This window comes from Fundulus heteroclitus, chromosome 2, assembly GCF_011125445.2.
Source record: "Fundulus heteroclitus isolate FHET01 chromosome 2, MU-UCD_Fhet_4.1, whole genome shotgun sequence".
Taxonomy (NCBI): domain Eukaryota; kingdom Metazoa; phylum Chordata; class Actinopteri; order Cyprinodontiformes; family Fundulidae; genus Fundulus; species Fundulus heteroclitus.
The window spans coordinates 39,385,866-39,409,899 of record NC_046362.1 but is presented as its reverse complement, the minus strand read 5'-3'; the positions used below and the strand labels follow the sequence as shown (position 1 = coordinate 39,409,899).

Genomic DNA, 24,034 nt, shown 5'->3' with positions numbered 1-24,034 from the left:
TATATATATATATATATATATATATATAATTTGTACTAACTTAGACCTTTTCCAATTAAAACACATTGAACCGCTGAGCGTGAAATAAACTTTCATTAGTTTCCAAGGACAGGCAGATTTGCTCCATGCACCTCACCAGCAGGGGGCAGCAGTCCACAGAAACCATAGACATCATATATATTATGTCTATGACAGAAACTGCTATGGTAAATTTACTTTTAGATTTATAAAATAATTTCTTTGTAGAAAAAAAACCCATCACAGATAAATCAAGTCAGCGTTGATATATATATTTTTTAACATAAACTAAATATGAATATGTATGTATAGCGAAAGTGCTTCTGCTGAAGGGCGGTCAGCTGATCGGGGGTTAACGCAGGAAATAACGTTGTTGTTTTCATTCATTCTCAGGTAAGCGCACCTTGCGGAAGGGGCAGTTTTTCTAATTAAATAGAATCACCTGTAGCTGCAAACCGAGGCTTTCTTCATCACCATCATCATCAGCTGCTGTGTTAGCGTTACGCCTAGCTTAAAGGCTAGCATGCTGCTAGCTAACCCATTAGCTGTTAGCATGGAGATTAGCTTCTAATGATAAGAGCAGGGCTGCATTCCGGAGGGGAGCTGTCAGTGTCCTGGGTAATGGTGCTCTGCTGTGTTGCTAACATGTTAATATTTGGTATTTATGACGTTAATGTGACCGCAGGGTTCGGCATTTCCTGGACTTCTCCTGCTGCTGCGCCTGTTTTCAGCTCTGGACACCATGAAGAGAAGCAAAGGCAAAGCAAACGGGACCACAGAGAAGGAGTTTGTGTTTGAATTCAAAGCAGGGAAGACCAGCTGCGTCCTCAAAGTGCCTCTTCACTTCCCCGTCCAGCTGAACATCAGTGATCTTCACGGAAGGCTCATGCTTCTGCATAAAATACCTTGCTACATAGAAAATGGTGAGTTTGCAGCTCCACAGTGCAGGTGCTCACCTGTCCCCCCCCTCATGGTTCAGAGCGGACAGGTGAGCCTTGTCTCCGGTTTCTAAGAGGAGTCCACATCCAGCGGCCAGCTGAGGAGGCCGGGTATCAGGGCAGCTCCTGAGCTCCATCCTCTGGAGGAGGAGAGACCCAGAACCTGCAGGAGGGACCGGATTAAACCCTCTGGGCTGGGAACCGGTGCTGGGTCAGAGTCTCTGGTTCTGTGACCCGGTCTCTGATGAACCAGGACGGTCCAGTTCAGACGCAGCCTCTCTTCATCCAGGGAGTCCTGACCAACGTGCTGGCATAAAGTTATTGTAAAATAGATGCTAAATATTTAAAAACCACACAGACTAAATGCAACATGATTCATCAGAAATTAAAACTATATTCGTTTCTTCACAGCAGTTTTAGGAAAGTCCTTAAAAATATGAATAAAGTTTCTATAGACTGACGCAACACTAGAAAGAAACTAGTATTGGTTGATTTGGATCTGGCATCACAAAATCACAAACTCTGGTATGATATGAGAAGTTATAGAAGAAGCAATAAACGACAATGTTTGCACCTCTGCATCTATAAAAAAAATAACAATAATACATTTATGTGTAAAGCACTTTACATTTGACATCCAACCTGCTACAGTGGCAAACATGAAGACAACAACTAGGCAGAATATGACAAGACTTTGGCTCACTAGTTTGAACTGATGGTGGATTTTCTCTGTCCTCTGTGGGTAAATATACGTCTGAATAAAAGTTCAGACCCTCGCTGGTACTAAAGGTGACCTGTTGCTGTTAGCAAACGTCTTTTGTTATTCTGACATTACAACTTTACAGCAGAACTGGTAGAAATCCTTTAAAGGGGTTTGTTTCCTGGCATTCTGCGGTTCTGATGCATGTTTGTGTCTGGAATGTAACTGTGCAGCTATTTATTCTAGTTAAAGTTAACAAACGACCAGAATCAGCTTTACTCACCAGGCATGTGTTCACTAAAGAGGAATTTCACTCTGGATTGTACAATTCTCACAATAACATTGTTTTATGACTTTTAGCACCACTTCTAAAATGATTCAGTGAGTTTATGCAAATATTTAAAGCTGTGTTGATTTCAGAAAATCCAGAATAGATTTTATCATTAATGTTGATGTTAATAAATAATTTCTTGTTCATGCAATTCTTGTAATTAAAAGCATTAAAGCTCCATCTAACAATGGTTTCAGCCTCTGCAGTATAACAGAAAACCATGTGACGGCGTCTCTGCACGTGATTCGCCGCCTGCATGTCTGCTCTGATTGGACGCTATGGTCCTGCTGTCCGTCCTGGTTTTAACGAGCCCACCTTTGTGTCCCTGCAGAGCTGAAAGCCTCACTTTCTGCCTTCATAGAGAAGGAGACCACCTGGGATCACGACAGGGAGGCTGAGCTGGCCCTGCAGAGGCTCTCCACAGGAGAAGTGGATGCAGAGCAGCTCACCAGCGCCTGGGCCAGATCCTATGCAGAGGTAGAAACATGTTCAGCGTTTCTGTGAGCCTCAGACACAGTTTACCTCATTTTATCACTCTGGGTGTAGTAGAACCCTTCATAGAGGGGTTACACATGTAATATGAATGCTGTGCGTTGTTATAGAAGAAGATGAGCATAAAATCAGCTGTTATGGATCGTTTGTTTGCCTTTGGCTGTATTTCTGCTGCACATAGTGACTTGTTCATTAGGGACAGGTGGATGAAGCCATCAGGCAGTGTGGACCTCTCTGTTTGCACAGTTTTTCAGCTCAGCGGCTACCTTTGAACGATAAAAGCAGCTTTTCTCTCCTCTTAACGTTGGATTATTCTCTGGGGTTCATGGCGGCTCGTTGCATTTTGACCCAAACATCCCTAAAACAAACTCTGCTGTTCTTCACAGAATCACTGAGGCCAGTGCTGTTAAGACTTGGAAGCCCCAACATTTTCATTTAGTCGGCATTAAATAAACGCTCTCAAACTAGAGGGTACTAAATAAATCCATTCCTCCATGCTTCTGCAGTAACTCAAGTGTCTGGGACGTGTTCCAGAAATCTCCCCCCAGCCTCCTATCATCATTTAATGGATCATTAAAGTCATTCAAACAGGCGTAGAACATCTGTAAATTGATTATTCATGAGTTTTAGGGGAAAATGTCTCATTATAGGAGCCCACATGCTGCTTTTAGCGTCTCTTCTGCTCATTTTACTCAGACTCTTGGTTGAGATCCAATATACGGCAGTTTTTACATCCTCAAGTCATCAGGGTTGTTTCCTTGATCAGCATGGGGTATGAAGCTGTGGGTTTCTCATCAAGTCTCAGTATAATAACTTATTTTATTGAAAATAAATAAATACCGTAATTTTCAGACTATAAGGCGCACTTAAAATCCTTAAATCTTCTCAAAAATTGATGGTTCTCCTTATCTATGATCACCGTTGTGCTTACTGACTGATTTTATGTGGAACAATGCGCTCATAAATCTGTTAAAATGTGTAAGTAGGACTTTGGTTAGCAGTGAAGCCGCTCCGCTCAATGGATATTAGGAGCATTACGGTACACTGTGTCACTACCTGATAGGACCCCTGAGCTGTCTACCAGACTGCCTGACTGTAATGTCTAAACTAGAAGTGCGCTCATGTAAGGCAGCCTGGAGTACGCGCTAGCATCAATAAACCTAGTAAGTTAATTCATTATAAAAGTTTATTTTGGCCTCATGTTAGAAACAGTGTAGTGTAGATGTGTAGTCCAGCTACTCTGTCCTCCTGACAGAGACGGACGAAAGAGTGTACTGCAAAAATAATTTTTTATATATATATATATATATATATATATATATATATATATATATATATATATACCTTGATTTGAGCAGCTAAATAATTTGCCAATGGAATGAGCATTTTTACCCCTAAAATGCGAGTTAGATGTCCTGCACTTGAAATAAGACAAGGGAGATAAATTGTTCTTATTTTAAGTGCGAAAATCTTATTCTATTAGTATATAATCTTATTTAGCTGCTCAAATCAAGGAAATATACTAATTTCAAGAACATGTTACTTTAGTTCTCTTTTTGCATTGTGGAGTGATATTACACACTTGGCAAGAATATTTAATGCGTTTTATAATCCGGTGGTCCTTATGAAAAATACGGTAATAGAAAAAATGTTAAATGATCATGAATAAGAAGCAGAGAAACGTACAAAGAACATAACAGAGGCATTAGTAAATGTACTGAACTTATAGAGCGCTTTCCAGTCATGCTGACCACTCAGTGCTTTCATTCATTCATTCATTCATTCATTCATTCATTCATTCATTCATTCATTTACAGGTCACTGGGCAACTTAGGTTTAAGTGCCTTGCCCAGCGGCACATCGAAATATGACGGGGGAAGGTGAAATCAAACCCACAACCTCCACTGCTCTACCCATCGAGCCACAGTCGTCTCTTTTGTAATATTCAGACTGTAAAATGCTCGTAAAAATAATTTAGAAGAATTGGAAAAAGTTAAAGTTGAATAAGTCAAATCTGTCAATTCAGTATTTTCTGTATTGATGATGTCAGCATCAGGAGCCTAAGTGCTCCTCTGGGAGGTTGCTGGTGCGATGCCGTCTTCTGATCGCTGCACGGATGCAGACGATGATCTTAGAGAGACTGAAGGAGAACGTCAGAGGAACCGTGATGCTGCAGGTCACCACCTCATCATCTCCACCAGTTCCTCCGTCTCCACAGCGAGCGCCCGGCCGCTCAGCGCTGCTGTGAGGCCGGCGGCGTTCGCAGGCTTCAGTCCCGTTTCATGAGACGCAGCTTCATGATGAGTTCCTCTGTGGTGCGGCACCCAGCGGCAGCAGACTGCTGGGCCTGTGTTTCATGGACGGGTCCTCCAGGATGGCTCACAGCGTCTGTGTGCTGGTCATCAGAGACGTGTAGCGTCCATAAGCCCAAACCATTTAAATGTCCATAAATAATCCCTTTAGAGCCCGGTGAGAATGTGTCTAAGCTGAGGTGTGGCTTGTTCCCACATGTGGGCAGTTGGCTGTGATTCCCTAACCGTCCAGCAGGTGGCGCTGATCATGCGGCTCTCTGTTTCAGACCAGCCTGGAGCACGCCAGGCCAGAGGAGGCCAGCTGGGACGAGGACTTTGCTGACGTCTACCACGAGCTGATCCACTCGCCCGCCTCAGACACCCTCCTCAACCTGGAGCACAACTACTTCGTCAGCATCTCTGAGCTCATCAGCGAGAGAGACATGGAGATGAAGAAGCTGCTGGAGAGGTAGCAGATCACTGGAGAACATGAGGAAGACCTTTCCACTGGATTTGGTTATCCTTCAGTTCACACAAACTCAGCATTCACTGTACATTTAAGCATCTGTAATCTGATTATTTAAATAGTTTCATGTTGTTTTATGCAGAAGAATGACTTTTGTTAGTCACAGTGAGGGAAACCTGCAGGTTTTCTTCTAAAAGTGCCTCTGAGGTCCTCTCTCTCTCTCTCTCTCTCTGTCTCTGTCTCTCTCTCTCTCTCTCTCTCTCTCTCTCTCTCTCTCTCTCTCTCTCTCTGTCTGTAGGCAAGCAGCAGAAATGGACTCGGTGATGCAGGAGCTGGGGAACACGTTCAGTGACCACGATGTGAACTCAGTAGCATCTCAGCACTTTGACGCCCAGCAGGTAAAACAGCAGCTTCCTGCTGAGCAGAGACGCCTTTCAGGCCTTTCAGGCTGAAAATGTTCCAGTTCAGCCGTCGGTCTGAGCCCAGCGTGGCGACAGGACGTCTCCATCTTCTCCACCTTCTCCTCTGGCAGGTCCTGGAGAACAAATGGGCGAGTGAACTTAAGCAAGTGACGGGCATTCAGAAGCAGGAATACCAGGAGTGGGTCGTCAAACTGCATCAGGATCTGCAGAAATCCAACAACAGCAGTAAAATTAAGTGAGTTCCTTTGCTTTCCACCCCTGACTGAATGAAAGCAGCATTTTCTCTGAGATGTTCACTGTTTCAGTCAAAGTAAGTAAACAATAAACCTTTTTCTCTTGCTGTTTTTATTCATATCCGGTCTCGTATTTTCCTGCTGGTTGGCTGCCGGCTGCAGCTCTCTGATGACTGATGTGTTTGCAGTGAGGAGATAAAGGTGCAGCCCAGCCAGCTGTCAGAGGAAGCAGATTCCAGCTCGCGGGTCTTTGAGGAGCAGCCTCTGCTGGAGGAGAGCTTCACCATACACCTAGGTGCCCACATTTACCTGCTTGGCTGGACTGCATGACGGGTGGCAGCATGTCTGTGGAACATCTCTCTTCCTCCAGGAGCCCAGCTGAAGACCATGCACAACCTGCGGCTGGTCCGGGCCGACGTTCTGGATTTCTGTAAACACAGACGACACAGCAGCAGCGGAGCAAAGCTGCGGCGGCTGCAGACGGCGCTCTCGCTCTACTCCTCCTCCCTGTGTGGGCTGGTTCTGCTGGTCGATAACCGGGTCAACTCCTACAGCGGCATCAAGAGAGGTCAGCAATGGAGTTACGGAGTTCTGAATCCTTCATTTCTCCTGGTTTTACTTCCAGCCAGCGAGACTTTTTCACCTTTTTAAAGGAGTTCTGGGCGTTTCTGCTCCCCTTCTGGGCTCAGAGCTGTTTGCTTCTTCTCTGGGATTTGATTTGGTTTCAGATCATTTTCAGACAAACGTTTTTCTTTCCTTTATTAAAGCAGCTGAAGTATGAGAGAAACTAAAATCCCTCAGGGTGTTCCCCTTTCTTTGGTAGAACCTTTATAACAGAACTTGTTGCTCCAGCAGGAACCCAGAGGAGGAGACTCCCCTGATGAGATGATCAGGCCAGGAATGTCTGCTTCTGTTCACCTGCACCACTCACATCTTTGGCCTTTTTTCATTCATACACCGTACAGTATAACGTCATGGTCAACCACTGCTGATCGTCTCATTCTCTCTATAAATTAGATTTTCTTAATGAATTGAAGTGGAAATCAGCCTGAAGGGAAACGGACAGCAGAGGCTGTGTTACTGCAGCTCCTTCATTCTTCTTCTGCTCTGGTTTAAACAAAACAGCAGACGGTTCTTTTATTAATCGAGCTTCCTAGCGATTATTCTCATGATTAATCCAACAAATTGTCGCTTTTCATTCAGAAATGCATAAAAGAAAATGCAAGTAAACAAATTCAGTTCTTTTTTTTTTTTAAATTAAACTGAGGTTTTTTTGCTTAATTTGCACAAGCATTGCATGTCTTTAGTGTAAATTGGAACATTTGCTGATCACATCACTTCATTATACGACAACGAAATTCTGTTTCTATTCAGAAACATAAAGCAAGATTCACAAAAGACCCCCCCCTCCTTTTAAGGCATAATTATAGGAGAACATGCGCAGTCGCCCCTCTGTGTTAAAATAAGGAACGTTGAGCATCTTGTGAAGTTATTTTATAAATCCTAGATTGAAGACAAAAGGTTATTGGCCACAAAGGAGTTAAGTTGCATAAACTCAGATATTTTAAGATTAATTTCCCACAATTGCAAGAAAAACCTTGAATATTCTGTGATGTAACTATTCTATAGAAACGTCTAATTCTCCACGGTTAAAGGTGCAGATTAGCTTTATCAAACGGGGAAATTCTGACCCTCATCTGGTCACTATGGGAACCCGTGTAAAGTGTTTAGTGCTGAATTTTGTACGTTTATCTGACGCGCTCTGGCTTCACCTCCAGACTTTGCCACGGTGGCTAAGGAGTGCACGGACTTCCACTTCCTGAGCCTGGAGGCGCAGCTGGAGGAGGTGCAGCAGGTGGTGCTGTACGCCCGGGCCCAGCGCAGCAGCAAGCACAAACACCCGTCAGGTTGGTCTGATTTCATCATGCTGGGTGCAGATGTCAGTTAACAGGAGTACAGAAATCTGTAGATGTATATAAACCAGATACGTCCCTCTGCAGCGGTGCAGCTCCCATGCAGTAAAGCTGCTGCTCTCTTCCTGTTGACTTTTACAGTTAATCTGTTTATAAAAGGCATCTACAACTTCTTGGGTTCAACATTTTTGTAACTGAGCAGTAAAAGGCTTTTCTGTTAATCTTAATAAGAAATGTGTTTCCAGAGTTTGCACATTATTGCCTCTCAGAGAGCTGCAGTGCTTCAGTGACGAGGCGCTGGTGTGAGCAGGGATTAAACGCTCAGAAAATAGAACAGAATTTATATTAGCGCTCCTGCGCTGACAGAGAACTATGTCCACGTCCTCAACACGTCGCTGGATAAGTGGTAAAGTGGAAGGTCGCTGTGAATATAAACGGAAACATTCCTGCTGCTCTGACTCCTCTCAGGGACACTCCTGCCGCGCCGTCAGCCCCAGTAATCCCAGTAATCCCAGTAATCCCAGTAATCTCCAGATAACGCTTTGCATCAGTTTAGCTTCGTCTCTGTGTGTCTGCAGAAACCGCCAAGAATGGAGGAGATGATAAGAGCAAAACGGTTGAAAGGAACCCGTCAAACCTTCTTCCAGGTACGGATTCACCTGAGCAGCTCAGTCAGGATCGCCAGCGTCTCTCTAATGGCGCCGGTTCTGTTGCTGCAGGCGAGTTCTACATCTCCAGACACTCCAACCTGTCCGAGGTTCACGTCGTCTTCCACCTGTGCGTGGACGACAACCTGCGCTCCGGGAACATCACGGCCCGGGATCCAGCTATCATGGGTCTGAGGAACATCCTGAAGGTGTGCTGCACTCATGACATCACCACCGTCACCGTCCCCCTGCTGCTGGTCCACGACATGTCCGAGGTAGGAGCAGCACCTGACACCTGACTGAGAGACCGGTCTCACCTGACACCTGACTGAGAGACCGGTCTCACCTGACACCTGACTGAGAGACCGGTCTCACCTGACACCTGACTGAGAGACCGGTCTCACCTGACACCTGACCGAGAGACCGGTCTCACCTGACTGAGACACCGGTCTCACCTGACGCCTGACTGAGAGACCGGTCTCACCTGACTGAGAGACCGGTCTCACCTGAGGCCTGACCGAGAGACCGGTCTCACCTGAGGCAGCTGAAATCAGCCGCTCACACGTTCTAATGGCGCCACGCTCAGACCTTCTGCTTACGCCGTAATTAGAACAGCAGGAATGTTTAGATTCTGCTGTCGAAAAGAAGTTTTCATTGAAATTAGAATATCTGAATGTCCTAAAGGAAAAAAGGCGAGCATGTTGAACTTTGCTGCAGTTTGGGTTTTAAAGGCGGTCGTATAGGTGTGGTGTGTTCTGCTCCCCTTCAGACCAGCATTGTTGCCCTGATGGGAACCGAGGATCTAGAGCAGAGCTGGACTCAGATCAGCCTGCAGTTTATCAGAGAGCCACCAGGGGGCCGCTCGCTTTTCTCCACATGGTTATTCATCCATGTCTGCGAAGGACTTTGACTTCCTGACAGTCCTGATGCTGCGTTCAAGAGTCAGCAGGAAATCCTGATGCTGCGTTCAAGAGTCAGGAAATCCTGATGCTGCGTTCAAGAGTCAGGAAATCCTGATGCTGCGTTCAAGAGTCAGGAATGCTGATGCTGCGTTCAAGAGTCAGGAAATCCTGATGCTGCGTTCAAGAGTCAGGAAATCCTGATGCTGCGTTCAAGAGTCAGGAAATCCTGATGCTGCGTTCAAGAGTCAGGAAATCCTGATGCTGCGTTCAAGAGTCAGGAATGCTGATGCTGCGTTCAAGAGTCAGCAGGAAATCCTGATGCTGCGTTCAAGAGTCAGGAAATCCTGATGCTGCGTTCGAGTCAGCAGGAAATCCTGATGCTGCGTTCAAGAGTCAGGAAATCCTGATGCTGCGTTCAAGAGTCAGGAAATCCTGATGCTGCGTTCAAGAGTCAGGAAATCCTGATGCTGCGTTCAAGAGTCAGAAAATCCTGATGCTGCGTTCAAGAGTCAGGAAATCCTGATGCTGCGTTCAAGGGTCAGAAATGCTGATGGTGCGTTCAAGAGTCAGGAATGCTGATGCTGCGTTCAAGAGTCAGAAAATGCTGATGCTGCGTTCAAGAGTCAGGAATGCTGATGGTGCGTTCAAGAGTCAGGAATGCTGATGGTGCGTTCAAGAGTCAGGAATGCCGACGGTGCATTCAAGAGTCAGAAAATCCTGATGCTGCGTTCAAGAGTCAGAAAATCCTGATGGTACGTTCAAGAGTCAGAAAATCCTGATGGTACGTTCAAGAGTCAGGAATGCTGATGGTGCGTTCAAGAGTCAGGAATGCTGATGGTGCGTTCAAGAGTCAGGAATGCCGACGGTGCTTTCAAGAGTCAGGAATGCCGATGGTGCGTTCAAGAGTCAGAAAATGCTGATGGTGCGTTCAAGAGTCAGGAATGCCGATGGTGCGTTCAAGAGTCAGAAAATGCTGATGCTGCGTTCAAGAGTCAGAAAATGCTGATGCTGCGTTCAAGAGTCAGAAAATGCCGATGGTGCGTTCAAGAGTCAGGAATGCTGATGCTGCGTTCAAGAGTCAGGAAATCCTGATGCTGCGTTCAAGAGTCAGGAAATCCTGATGCTGCGTTCAAGAGTCAGGAATGCTGATGCTGCGTTCAAGAGTCAGGAAATCCTGATGCTGCGTTCAAGAGTCAGGAAATCCTGATGCTGCGTTCAAGAGTCAGGAAATCCTGATGCTGCGTTCAAGAGTCAGGAAATCCTGATGCTGCGTTCAAGAGTCAGGAATGCTGATGCTGCGTTCAAGAGTCAGCAGGAAATCCTGATGCTGCGTTCAAGAGTCAGGAAATCCTGATGCTGCGTTCGAGTCAGCAGGAAATCCTGATGCTGCGTTCAAGAGTCAGGAAATCCTGATGCTGCGTTCAAGAGTCAGGAAATCCTGATGCTGCGTTCAAGAGTCAGGAAATCCTGATGCTGCGTTCAAGAGTCAGAAAATCCTGATGCTGCGTTCAAGAGTCAGGAAATCCTGATGCTGCGTTCAAGGGTCAGAAATGCTGATGGTGCGTTCAAGAGTCAGGAATGCTGATGCTGCGTTCAAGAGTCAGAAAATGCTGATGCTGCGTTCAAGAGTCAGGAATGCTGATGGTGCGTTCAAGAGTCAGGAATGCTGATGGTGCGTTCAAGAGTCAGGAATGCCGACGGTGCATTCAAGAGTCAGAAAATCCTGATGCTGCGTTCAAGAGTCAGAAAATCCTGATGGTACGTTCAAGAGTCAGAAAATCCTGATGGTACGTTCAAGAGTCAGAAAATCCTGATGGTACGTTCAAGAGTCAGGAATGCCGACGGTGCATTCAAGAGTCAGAAAATCCTGATGCTGCGTTCAAGAGTCAGAAAATCCTGATGGTACGTTCAAGAGTCAGAAAATCCTGATGGTACGTTCAAGAGTCAGGAATGCTGATGGTGCGTTCAAGAGTCAGGAATGCTGATGGTGCGTTCAAGAGTCAGGAATGCCGACGGTGCTTTCAAGAGTCAGAAAATGCCGATGGTGCGTTCAAGAGTAAGAAAATGCTGATGGTGCGTTCAAGAGTCAGGAATGCCGATGGTGCGTTCAAGAGTCAGAAAATGCCGATGCTGCGTTCAAGAGTCAGAAAATGCTGATGCTGCGTTCAAGAGTCAGAAAATGCCGATGGTGCGTTCAAGAGTCAGAAAATGCCGATGGTGCGTTCAAGAGTCAGAAAATGCCGATGCTGCGTTCAAGAGTCAGAAAATGCCGATGCTGCGTTCAAGAGTCAGAAAATGCCGATGGTGCGTTCAAGAGTCAGAAAATGCCGATGGTGCGTTCAAGAGTCAGAAAATGCAGATGGTGCGTTCAAGAGTCAGAAAATGCCGATGCTGCGTTCAAGAGTCAGAAAATGCCGATGGTGCGTTCAAGAGTCAGAAAATGCCGATGGTGCGTTCAAGAGTCAGAAAATGCCGATGGTGCGTTCAAGAGTCAGAAAATGCCGATGGTGCGTTCAAGAGTCAGAAAATGCCGATGGTGCGTTCAAGAGTCAGAAAATGCCGATGGTGCGTTCAAGAGTCAGAAAATGCCGATGGTGCGTTCAAGAGTCAGAAAATGCCGATGGTGCGTTCAAGAGTCAGAAAATGCCGATGGTGCGTTCAAGAGTCAGAAAATGCCGATGGTGCGTTCAAGAGTCAGAAAATGCCGATGGTGCGTTCAAGAGTCAGAAAATGCCGATGGTGCGTTCAAGAGTCAGAAAATGCCGATGCTGCGTTCAAGAGTCAGAAAATGCCGATGGTGCGTTCAAGAGTCAGAAAATGCCGATGGTGCGTTCAAGAGTCAGAAAATGCCGATGGTGCGTTCAAGAGTCAGAAAATGCCGATGGTGCGTTCAAGAGTCAGAAAATGCCGATGCTGCGTTCAAGAGTCAGAAAATGCCGATGCTGCGTTCAAGAGTCAGAAAATGCCGATGCTGCGTTCAAGAGTCAGAAAATGCCGATGGTGCGTTCAAGAGTCAGAAAATGCCGATGGTGCGTTCAAGAGTCAGAAAATGCCGATGGTGCGTTCAAGAGTCAGAAAATGCCGATGGTGCGTTCAAGAGTCAGAAAATGCCGATGGTGCGTTCAAGAGTCAGAAAATGCCGATGGTGCGTTCAAGAGTCAGAAAATGCCGATGGTGCGTTCAAGAGTCAGAAAATGCCGATGGTGCGTTCAAGAGTCAGGAATGCCGATGGTGCGTTCAAGAGTCAGAAAATCCTGATGCTTCGTTCAAGAGTCAGAAAATGCCGATGGTGCGTTCAGGAGTCAGGAAATCCTGATGGTGCGTTCAGAGCAAACGCCTTTTAAGCATCAGGTGGTCTGTGGTGGACGCGCCTCGGGGCTTTCAGAGTCCTGCTGCATCTTGCTGCACGTTTTGAAGCTTTCTGCTCGTTTCGTGCTAAAAATTGGGCTTGATGCGCTTTAAGCGCCTCTAGAGGGACCGACACTAGAGTTGGAAAGTCTGAACCTTTGCAGCTGGACGTCAACCAATCAGAGAGACTCAGCTGTATGATGGGGGAGGATGGGGCCAGGGGAGCATAAATGGCGCTGAAAGCGTCCCTCGTCAGCTGCCAGCTCCTGCTGCAGGTGGTGAAACTGAGCGGCTGAGAATTATGTGTGAATCCAGACACAGCCCAGGTTTTATTATTCGGTAGAAGGAGCCCAGCCGCTCTCTAGTTGGGCCGAGGAGAACAGCGTAGCTCCTCCTAACCAGAGCCGCTTGGCCTGACGCCGTTTGGTCTGGACGCTGCCTTACATCTTACTGCTGTCCACTTCCTGTCTGAAAGGAAGTGATCAGAGTCAGAACAGCTGGACATGCGTCGCTTACAGCGGCGTAACACTGATCCATTTTACCCGCTGCCTGTATTTTGGCCGTTCATTGCAGACGTTTGTGCTGTTAAAAGCTTTTTGTGTCGGCCGGCTGGTTTTCAGCGTCTGAACTGCAGTTTAGTGGACGGTTGTAAACAGCGGCCAGAATAAACGAGTTCACAGCTGTTGTACCTGAACCTGTCATAGGAGCCTTTTCTAAACTCAGGCTTTTTATCTATAGTATATTTATTTCCTGCTCATTACGCGGTCTCATCTCATCTAACAGTGAAGCTGCTGCGTATTATCAGTGATCACTCAGTGCTTTTCTATTCCAGCTTTTCTCAGGAGTTCTTTCTGCGTTGCTTCAGAACTTTAGCTTCTTTTTCATCACGGATCTAGTGTTCGTCTCTGTCACGCCCAAACTTCCCCCTGTGGGAAGTCAGACATCTGTTATTTGCTCATTTAACCGCTGGTTCAGATGGTCAGCCCTTCTAAAATTAGCTTTTATTACAGCACACTATCATTTTATTGTCTTCATTTCTTCTGTTTAGATCGACTATATGTACTTTGCTGCCTTTTAAGCTTCCTCACTTTCACCGACGTTGGAGATGTTTTAAACATTTTATGAATCCAAGTATTAAGCAGAATAGTAATTTTATAATAAATATATGCCAGGCAAGCTATACATTGATAAATGACCTCTGTTTTAGATTATAGATCCTTTAAAATAAGCTGTGCTTCCATCTTGTCACTAAGTGACCAGGCCAGAAATTACGTTTTTGTAATTTCTTACTTTTTCTTATTTGTCTGTAGATTTTTTTTCTTAACATGCAGAAGATTAATGTTTGAGTCTCATTTCCTCAGTAAAGTGTTCTCCTTCCTGATGAGGAAGAGAAACCATCGAATATCAGAGCAAAGCTAATTTCTCAGCTGCTTTCATGCCAAGTGACTCATGGTTAAAGGAACGTCTGAATGGGAACATTTGAGCATAGTGATATTTACCTGTTTGAAGAACAAGTAGAACAGGTTGTTGTTTGGTTGGGAGTGTTAACATGTCAAACATAGTTTGTTTCTGGAGGCAGAGCGTCACAGCGTGGCTCACGCTACGTTCTGCGTGCCGAAGGTAAACGGTTTGTGGTGCTTCAGGAAGTGGATCCTGACTGGGAGGCTGATATCGTCCCTGGTGTCTCTGCAACAAGCAGCGACACCAGGGACCGCTTCTTAATTAATTAAAAAAGATACACTAACAACAAACATAATTACACACCTAGCAGGACTATAAATGGAAACTCGTGGCAGTTTGACAACAGTGCTGCTCATGTTTATCTGGTCAGTGTCAAATATTTGCCTTTAGCAGGACAGTAACCTGCTGTAGCATCAGTTAGTCTGACTGCCTGTTAAGAAGCAGATATAAGAAGCAGATTTTTTACCGGCCAAAATATTAATTCTGCTAATTATCTGCACATGATCTCGCTACGTAACCAGCCTGAGCTAAAGGTTAGCTGTTAGCTAACGGCTGTCGTTCTCGTGTCACATGTGTGGGTTTGCGTACGTTCCCGTTTGTTGTCATACGAGCAGCAGAAGAACATAAAGGAGCATCCGCCTAAATGACTGAAAAACACGACTTACTTTGTACAAACATTTACCCGCCATGCAGCAGCTAGCTCGCTGAGATTTACTTGCGTCTGGCGAGGGTTAATCTCAGACTGTGGTTACACTTTAAACCCATAGCAGACTAATGGACACAAAAATAGAAGTAACTATTGGAATATTGTGCATTAACACTGTTTCCAAGCGTCAGTCTGTCTCCAGGGCAGCTGTAGCTACTAACATAGCTCACCACCGTCAGGGTGTGAATGGCTGAATGACTAAAGCGCTTTGGAGGTTGTTGAGTTAAAAGCGCTATAAAAGTACAAGCCATTTTAATTAATTATACCCTCTCTAGCTAGTCTCCTCTTGGACTTCTACCAAGGCTTTGAGTTTTGCTCTTATCATTCCTGCTAAAAATAGGCAGATGTCCATCCAGACCTGTCAGATGCTTTCTACCAGTGACTAATGAGAACCACCCTGAAGCTTCAGTGAGAAATGATGAGATAAACCTGCCTACAGGTCAAACTGGGCGCTACGCTGACGTGTTTAGTGTTTCTGAGACTCTTTAATCCTCAGCAGTTCACAGCCTCACCCTGACAGCATTTCAGAGCTCGATCCACAACCTTCAGTCCAACAGCGAGCAGGAACCGTGCTGAGACCTTCCTGCATGCAGAAGATGTTCCTCAGGAAGCAGCAGAAGATTGTATAGCTGAGTTAAAATGCTGAGGAAGCGCCTAAAAGCCTCACAGATGCTGTTTTTAACCTGTAGTTTCATGACAAAGAGAAACGTGTTGAAATGCTGACAGAAAGTTCTAGAAATGAAAGAAAATTGTCCCAGATGCTAAAAGTAGCTAATGGGACGTAAAGTCCTGAAGATGAGGAAATGAACCCTCAAAGCCTCAAAAACGTCCTTTTTAAAGAGGAAATGTTAGCTGAGCTGAAACTGTGCTAAGCGGCAGGACATGATATAATTTTTAATTTATGCAGTTATTTAAGAGCCTTTATTACCTGAATTACCTGTAAGACCATGAAGGATATTTCTGTGGTATAACAGGTTGTGCATCCTCTGGTATTTCAGTCTGGTTCCTGCAGTCACAGCTACAGAAACGGCTCTGCATTCAGTCTCTTTGGTACCCGACTGGTACTGGTTCTGCTCCTGAACCGGGTTTTAAACCAGCCCCCCCCCCAGCACCAATGAGTCTCTGGCATAAACATGCTGCTGTGCCAACATGGCCTCGTCAGTCGGACATGATGAGAATAAATGTATTTATTTCCCTGATTTGACCTGCAGCTCGTCCAGCTGGGCTGGTTCTGGTTCTGGTTCTGTTTCAGTCGGTCCGGGCTTCACCACACAGGCGGCGCTCTTTGTTGTCCAGCTGACCTCCAATGTACCGCATTATTGCTGGCGGCTCCTTCAAGGCGTTTCCTCCTTTAGGACTTTGACTTGTTTGTTTTAGCTCATTCTTGTGTTTTAGCGGCGCCGGAAGTGCAGACCACAGGGCTGTGGCTGCCACTCTGGGTTTTACAGGGTTTTGGTCTTTGAACGTGAGGGAAGCAGAACCCGGAGGAATGGTTCTGGGGTTGAATAATAAAACTATTTCTAGAGGCGCTTGTTGTCCAGGAGCTCATGTTTCAGGTTGGAAGAAGTGCCCTTGGTTTCTGTCCTTGCTGCTTGGTAAACAGCAGAGGTTCTGGTTCTGTTCACCAGAACCTCTGCTGTTTACCAAGCAGCAGAGGTTCTGTTCTTTGACCAGAACCAGTCAGCTGGTACCTGCTGCGCTCTGTCCCACAGCCGAGTCACTTCCTCCTTGATTTGGGCCTAAACGGGACCATCGTTGACCCACCAGAACTTCCTGGTAACGATGACTCTAGATCAGAGGAACATGGAGAACATGGTGCAATGCATGCTGGGATCAAAGGTGAACCGGTCACCATCCAGCACTTTAATTCATGAAAAATCATTTCTTTAAGCTATTTAATGTTCTTTATGCAAAGTACACTGAATTTTTCAATTAACTAGAAAGTCACAGAAAAGTTGGTTCAGTAATTTGATTCACAAAGTGAAATTCATATAGATCAATTCAAGAAAAAGGATTTTAAATACATAAATGTCCAGCAATGTCAGGGGAAAGTTGAGTGGAAGGAAAAAGTGCAAAAGCAGCAGGAATCACTGCAGCCTTTAGCTGATTTTGAAGCAAAGGCAACAAGGAGTTGGCCAGAGATTCCCACGTCCAGAACACGGGCCAGAACCGGTGTGGATCCACCACAGGCGTCCAGAACACGGGCCAGAACACTGGTCAGAACCGGTGTGGATCCACCACAGGCGTCCAGAACACGGGTCAGAACCGGTGTGGATCCACCACAGGCGTCCAGAACACGGGTCAGAACCGGTGTGGATCCACCACAGGCGTCCAGAACACGGGTCAGAACGGCGGCAGTCCTTGTGCCCAGCCACTCCTGAACCAGGGATAAATTCAGAAGAGTTTGTTCTAGACTAAGAACAGTGAAAAGTTAAACTTCTCCTTTTCTTCTGGAAGTCCAGTCCCAGAGTCTGCAGGAAGAATCCATGCATTGTTGCAGGATTCATGCAAAAGGAGCCCAGACCAGGTCCAGATTCTGGACAGAACCTGGAGCCGCTGTTCTGTAATTCCACATTTCTGGGTTAAAATCCGTTTTATTGCACTCATGCAATTTAATTTACTGAAAAACCGAATGTTGGGTTTCCATTTGATTTAGGCTGGAAGCCAGAACCAGCAGAATTTACTGAAATGGAGAAGATTTAAATAATTGAGATGCTTCGTTATAATTCAGGCCAGTCAGTGAAGCGGGCGGCTCGGTTCTCCCTGGAAAACATTGTTTGGAAGAAGAAGTTCTAGTTTCAGCTCAAAGGCAGTTGCTCTGTTGTAATTAAGTTTTTAAATGTTTTAAGCATCATTTATTTTCCTTCTTTTCCTGTTAAATGCTGCATTTTATCGCAGGAGGTGAAATCCTGAACCTCGTCCTTTACAGCTGGCAGGAACAAAAGAATAAAATAACAGAATAAAAGGTCATAAAACATAGAAGCCTGAAACCTGCTGCCCGGCCAGACGTTCTCCGTGTTCTCCGTGTTCTCCGTGTTCTCCGTGGCGGTGCCCTCCAGTGTCCTCGTGTGACCCGTCCTCCGTCCGCCTGGAAAGCCGCTCCTCCTCCTCCTCGGCTGCCTCCAGTTTCCTGCAGCAGGCGGCGTTCCACCCGGAGCTAAAAGCGGATGTTTAGACGTGTGGTTGAGGAACGTCTGCTGCTGCGTCATGTTGTCCGTCTGTCCAGTTCTGCTGCATAAAGACAGCTTGATGAGTAAAGGTTCTGCTGACGGAGCGCTCTGGTCTGCTGTGTGCAGGAGATGACCATCCCCTGGTGTCTGAAGAGAGCAGAGCTGGTCTTCAAATGTGTCAAAGGTAACGCCGTCTTCTGCTGCTTGTTAGAATTCAGCCTTTAAACATCACATTCTCTCCTCTGCCTGCACCTTTCTGGACTTTAGACATTTTACCCCCACATCTGACCTTTAACCTCTCAGATCTGAGCTCCTGGAAGCGTCCAAAGCGTCTAGCTGCTCTCACACACTCGTTATCATTAAACGGCGTTTCGGATTAGATGGACGGATGTTCCTCACAGGACAGAGACGTCTCCAGGAACAAGATCAGGACGTTTCTTCTGGACCCGCAGATCTGGACTCACCCTGCAGGATGATTCAGTCCTTTAACTGATTAAACACAGATTAAAAACAGAACCCACGTTCTCGCTGGTTTATCCAGGACTTTTCCTCCTCTAAATGTTTTTAGGTCACCAGATAAAAGGTTCTTCCCCCATCCAGTGTTTCTGATAACTGGTACCGAGTCTTTAACCTCGCTGTGGAGCAGCTGGGACCCGCTCGGTTCTGCAGAACTGATAAATTCAGACTCATTGGAGCCTTTCAGAGGTGGATCATTGTCCTTCTGCAGAACCCTGAGTGTTCCTGAGATGAAGCGTTGTCCTTCAGGATGTTCATCACTCCACCACCACCATGCCTGATTGTAGCTGTGACGTTCTGAAATGTTCTGAGTTCTACACCACATGTAACAGAACGCTTCCAACAAAAGCTCCAGTTTTGTCTCCTGTCCACAGAATATCTTCTTGAGGTCCATAATCCTTAGAAATGGGTTTTCTAATCAGAACATTTCCACCAAAGATGCCAGTTTACCGTGATCTCTGAGGCCTGCAGAGCTGCAGATGTCGCTCTGGGCTCTGCTGGGACCTCCTGGATGGGTCGGCCTCTGCTGGGCCGGTTCTCCACTGTTCCATGTTGTGCTGACCCTGAACAGTTCTGGTTCTGGGCACCAGACCCTGGGTTTTAATGCAACTGTGACCTTTATTGTGCTTTATTTGCAGGTTTTATGATGGAAATGGCCTCGTGGGACGGAGGGATCTCGCGCACGGTCCAGTTTCTGGTGCCAAAGGTGAGTCCAGGTTCTGGTTCTGTGTTGCTGGCGGGTTGGTCTGAAGATCTTCTGCGTTACGGTGGAAAGACGAGTTATAATCGCTGCGAGCGGCAGCAGAGAGAGGCTAAAAGGAGGAGGCCAAGAACAAAACCCTGTGGTTCTACGTTTAGAACTATAGACGGATATTAATAGTCCCGTGGCTCAGGCTGTTCTGCACAGCTTCCTGGTTTCTCCAGAGCGGCGCTGTGAAACACAAGGAGCTCTGGTTTATTTTTAGGTGACCTCTGAGCAGCTCTGGGAGGCGCTCTGCCTGCATATCCATGCAGCCACGGTCAGAGCGGCTCCTTATGTACACGCATGACCTCCATTTAACATTCAGATTGCTTTAGCTGTACTTATGTTCTACAAGTTAAAGCAGCACAGCACGCACCGTTGTTCTCTGGTTGCCTTCCAGCGAGGCTTGATGGGATTTAAAAAAAGGCCCAAAGCCACGAACACACAGAGCGAGACAAAAGCCACACCTGGAGGAGGAGGAGTGTTTGAACAGCTCGCCTTAAATCAGAGACGTGCAGCGCTGCTTTGTGTTTGCTGCCATGTGATAAAGAGAACGTGTGATCAGAGCTGGGATTAAAGCTCATCTCTTCAGCTAATCAGGCCCTTCATGCTTTCACTGAGGAAAAAGTGCAAACATTTCAGAGGGATTCAAAGCCAGATCTGCATGTAGGGCTTGGTTGGTTTGGTTATGCAGGTCGATCCTCCGGCCTCCTTGGCTTGTAGGAGAGCCTGTGGATGAGGAGATGTGTGTCTGTCAGCTTCACGCTCATGGTTCAGGAAAGCAGCCGCTGAACCGGCTTTGTTGTCTGCAGCTCAGAGGTGAAGCCTATCTAGATCTGTGTGCTGTAAGTAGCAGCACTAAGTGTGACACGCTAACCCGTTAAAGCGCCGCTGACCCGCGTCTGCTCCACCTTTACATTCCTCACGGCAGAAATCAGTCGAGCCTTTTTCTCTTTACGTCATCAATCCCTGCCGCCGCTCAGCTTCACTAATCCTGCCTGTCGTTCTCTCTTTTATTTCCAGACTATTTCAGAGGAGATGTTCTACCAGTTGAGCAACATGTTGCCACAGATCTTCCGCGTCTCATCAACCCTAACCCTCACTTCAAAGCACTGATGCGTGGACGGACCGCGCGTCTCCGTCTAACTGGAATACTTCAGATGTTTTCATCACTAATAGTTTCCATAACTGCATCAGAGACTTTTAAATGCAGAGAGTTTGTAGAAAAGGAGAGAAATCCTCAACACAACTATTCAGACACGCCCCTGCTAGCTAGTTTCAGCCTTTTAAACCCGCTCAAACTGAGCTTATTGAAATCCCTGGGATAAAACGGTGGAAAATAAATACATTCTTTTTAATATTAAAGTTGACATAATTTATTCACCCAGAAAAACTAGAAATGTTGAATGTAGGAAACATAACAGTTGATTGTTCCAGAGGTTTTAAGTCATAAAAAGGCCTCTGTCATAATTTCTAAAACAGGAAGCACTTCCATATATGGATGATTACATATTATCTGGAATCAATCTGAAAATCTCTCTCAGCTAGAAGATATTTGTTTTTTTAATGAAGAAGACATTTTTAAGCAGGAATATGTTGAAATCATGTGTCAAAGAGCATTTTTTCAATAAAGATGAGCCTTTCTCTCCAGCATCAGCTTGAAATGACTTCATGTTCAAACCACATGTTCTGGCTACGCTAACTGCAGATGGACTCTGAGAGGTTTAGCAGACTGTTTACCTGTAATTAAAGTTTAATTACAGGTAATCAGTCAAGTATCAGACTGACTGAGTGTTTAGGGGAAAAAAGAGACTTTCCCGACCGCTGCATGGCCCAGTGGTCATAATGTTGGCTGATCCAGAATGATTGTAGGTAGCAGTGTGCTGACATGGAGCTGAGCACTTTAGAGTAAGAATGCTGGTCAGAAGGGGAGCAGAATGTATAAAATCCACCTGAATGCTGCTAGAATTTCAGTGATTTGATTAGCTGTTGTCCCAAGCAGTCAGTCATCAGTGACCCGACTCCCCCAGAGCTTTTAAATCCCTCCACTGGGTTCCTGTTTGCCACGTCTCCTTCCACTCAACGTTTCTCATGTAAATCCATTAAATTCGAGCTGCAGGAGTCTCCTTCACAGCTTTTGTCTAAGGTGAACGTTGAGTTGTGGGTTTTTGGGCTATGGTCATGGAAGCTGGCGCTGCTGTCCCGGTCTTGGGGTAAAGTGCCTTGCCCAGAGGCACATCGGCATGTGATGAGGAGAAGCAGGAATCAAAGCTTCTGATTGCGAGGCGACTACTCAGCCCATCACGCCACGGTGGCCCTGCCTGTGTCTTCCACCTCTGAACATTTCACCACTTTCTTCGCCTGCTTTGCTAAGAGGTCCATCCAGCAGAAAAAGCCAGACGGTTCCTTTATGCTGTGGAGATTAATGGAGTCTGGTTCCAGTTGCTGTCTGGTGCAGGTTCTGTGAGTTTCCTGGATAAAAACATTCAGGAGAACAGATGATTGAAGATCCTGGCTCCGTTATCTTTGGTGGTGAGAAGTTCCTGTTTCCCTCTCAGCTGTGATCTGTGGCGTCTGCCACGCTGACACAGGACCAGCCCAGAGACGAAGGCCCGCTCCACTAGATGAAGGTTTGGTGCATTCTCACCGCAGGTGAACAGATTTAATTAGGATGCTGATTGTGAAGAATATCTCCTGTTGTGAAGGGAAATTTCTTTTTAATATATGGCGTCCTGTAGTCATATTTATCGGTTCATAAATGATGACGTGGTCAGCCAGATGTAACGTAATCTCATGCATAATTGGCTTCATGTTGAGTTAAATTGGTTCCAATTGTAATAAAGACAAATTGGGATGAGCTGCTTGTGGGTCTTTTTCATTTTTATTGCAGAGAAACAGATGCTCTTATTCAGACATTCTGATGTAACAGTAGGTGGCGCTGTTCCTGGAAAAAGATGAGCAGCTAAAGGTGACACAGCTCAGCTATCTGCAGGAAACGCATGGACTCCTAGCACCATCTCTCCTGTTCCTCCACTTCTTCACAGGTCCTTAAACATTTTTACTCTACTTGTAATCTATGTTTGCATGTAAATGCTTTATTAATAAAGACAATGAGCTCACTTCTGTGTTCTCTAATTGTCTCATGTGGGGGGCTGAAACTTTTTCTGTCCCAACACAAACCTACAGGAACCCCAGCGTGAGTCATTTAATACTTTGTCTCAGCTGGAATAAATAAATATGAGCTTAATGATTTCTCTGGAGAAAACATGCAGATAAACCTCAGCGATGTTCTAACAGATGAGCAGCGTCCAGCGTTGGTTTAAACGATGATGGATGTGGAAATATGGAAATCAGTCTGGTTCCTGTTAGGACCGGTTCTAATGAAGTCCCTGCTGCTCTCACTGAGCCTGGTTCTGCTGCAGGTTCCTTCCTGTTAGAGGGAGTTGTTTCTTTCTAATGTCACCATGTGCTTTATCATAGCTAACATCTTGGTGCAGCTGGCTGGTTCACGGTTGTCATAAACTGAACCGGCCGCTTTATTCTAAAACACTGAATCAGCTGTGGTAGGACTGGATTAGGCCGATTTTATCGTTCTGGATGTGGTTTGGATCAGATTATTATGTAAAGTGACTTAAAATGAAGTCGATTGTAAATTATCACTATAAGTAGAACTGATGTGATTGGGAGCAGTGGCAGCTCCTGTATGCATGGCACCCTGGAGAATGTTTAATACTGGCTTAAAGGTATTTTTAATCTGACAAGCAAGCCTCCTGGAAATGCATTTCCTAATTTACTGAATATAATATTAATGGAAGAAGAGCCACAGGAGCCTAAAATAGAAAAAGATTTTCAGGGTGTCATGTTGGCCCGCGGCCAGGCCATCCATAAAACTGATCAGGACTCTTTAGTGCGCTCACCATCTTGTTTCTTAACTGACAGCTTTGCTAGAACCACCACCATAAATAATAATCTCTCCTGAGGTTTACTTTATTTCTGGACCTTTCCGTTCCTCAGATGTTCTCGCTTTATAAAATCAAAGAGTTGGTCCTCCCATCAGAGGAAGGAAACTGTTTTGTAACTTCGCTTTTCTCAGAGTGGAATCTCAGAAATACCAGAACCAGAACCAGACTAAAAATAAAGATGTAAAACATCTCCACCTCAGATTGGATGCAGAGCATCTGGAAACACCAGTTTTCAGGTTTTACCACAGGCTACTTGTTGGATTTAGGTCTGGACTTTGACTAGGCCCTTCCAGGATTGTCCTGGACTTATCTCCATCCTTCTTCCCACCAACTGGCCTGTCCCACAGCATGATGCTGCCACCACTGTGTTTTCTTTTGGGGATAGAAGGTTTAAGGTATAAGCAGCACTTGTAGGCCAGAAAGTTCAGCTCTGCTCTCATTTGTGAGCAGAGCTGCTTCCACATGTTTGCTGTGGTTCCTACAAGCAGCAGAACCTGGTGGCCCAAATGGCTCAGTTCTAAAGACAGGAGCTAAATCTTATTTAGTTGTTATGAAATGTTTAACAAATGTGATTAAAAGTCTTCATTTTGATTTTCAGATCCATAACACATAAAACCAGTTTTATTATGACATATTAGGTCCAAGAAAAACAAACTGTGTGATCTTAAAATAGCAACTAACTGATTAGTCTGGATTATTTTAAAGCATCAGTAAACAAGTTAATCGTTATTGTGTTTCTTTCTATCAGTTTATTGTTACCACTTCCGGTAGCAGCC

The 24,034-nt window shown here is 45.6% G+C and overlaps 1 protein-coding gene across 4 annotated transcripts; it reads left to right on the top strand.

Moving 5' to 3' along the window:
* Nucleotides 1-300: 300 nt before the first annotated feature.
* c2h12orf4 (chromosome 2 C12orf4 homolog) lies at nt 301-22,150 on the top strand. Of its 4 annotated transcripts, none has more exons than XM_036127057.1 (14): nt 301-411; nt 704-941; nt 2,319-2,464; nt 5,058-5,239; nt 5,535-5,634; nt 5,769-5,893; nt 6,080-6,186; nt 6,262-6,459; nt 7,670-7,798; nt 8,383-8,451; nt 8,524-8,726; nt 18,165-18,222; nt 19,193-19,260; nt 20,320-22,150. In XM_036127057.1, exons 2-14 carry the CDS (start codon nt 761-763, stop codon nt 20,410-20,412), a joined length of 1,659 nt encoding a protein of 552 aa, XP_035982950.1. In that variant the 5' UTR covers nt 301-411; nt 704-760; the 3' UTR covers nt 20,413-22,150. The 4 variants fall into 4 exon arrangements, with proteins under 4 accessions (XP_035982950.1, XP_035982955.1, XP_035982952.1 ...); XM_036127062.1 differs by having other exon boundaries at nt 314-411; nt 750-941; XM_036127059.1 differs by lacking the exon at nt 301-411 and adding an exon at nt 437-636 and having other exon boundaries at nt 750-941.
* The last annotated feature ends 1,884 nt before the right edge of the window (nt 22,151-24,034 follow it).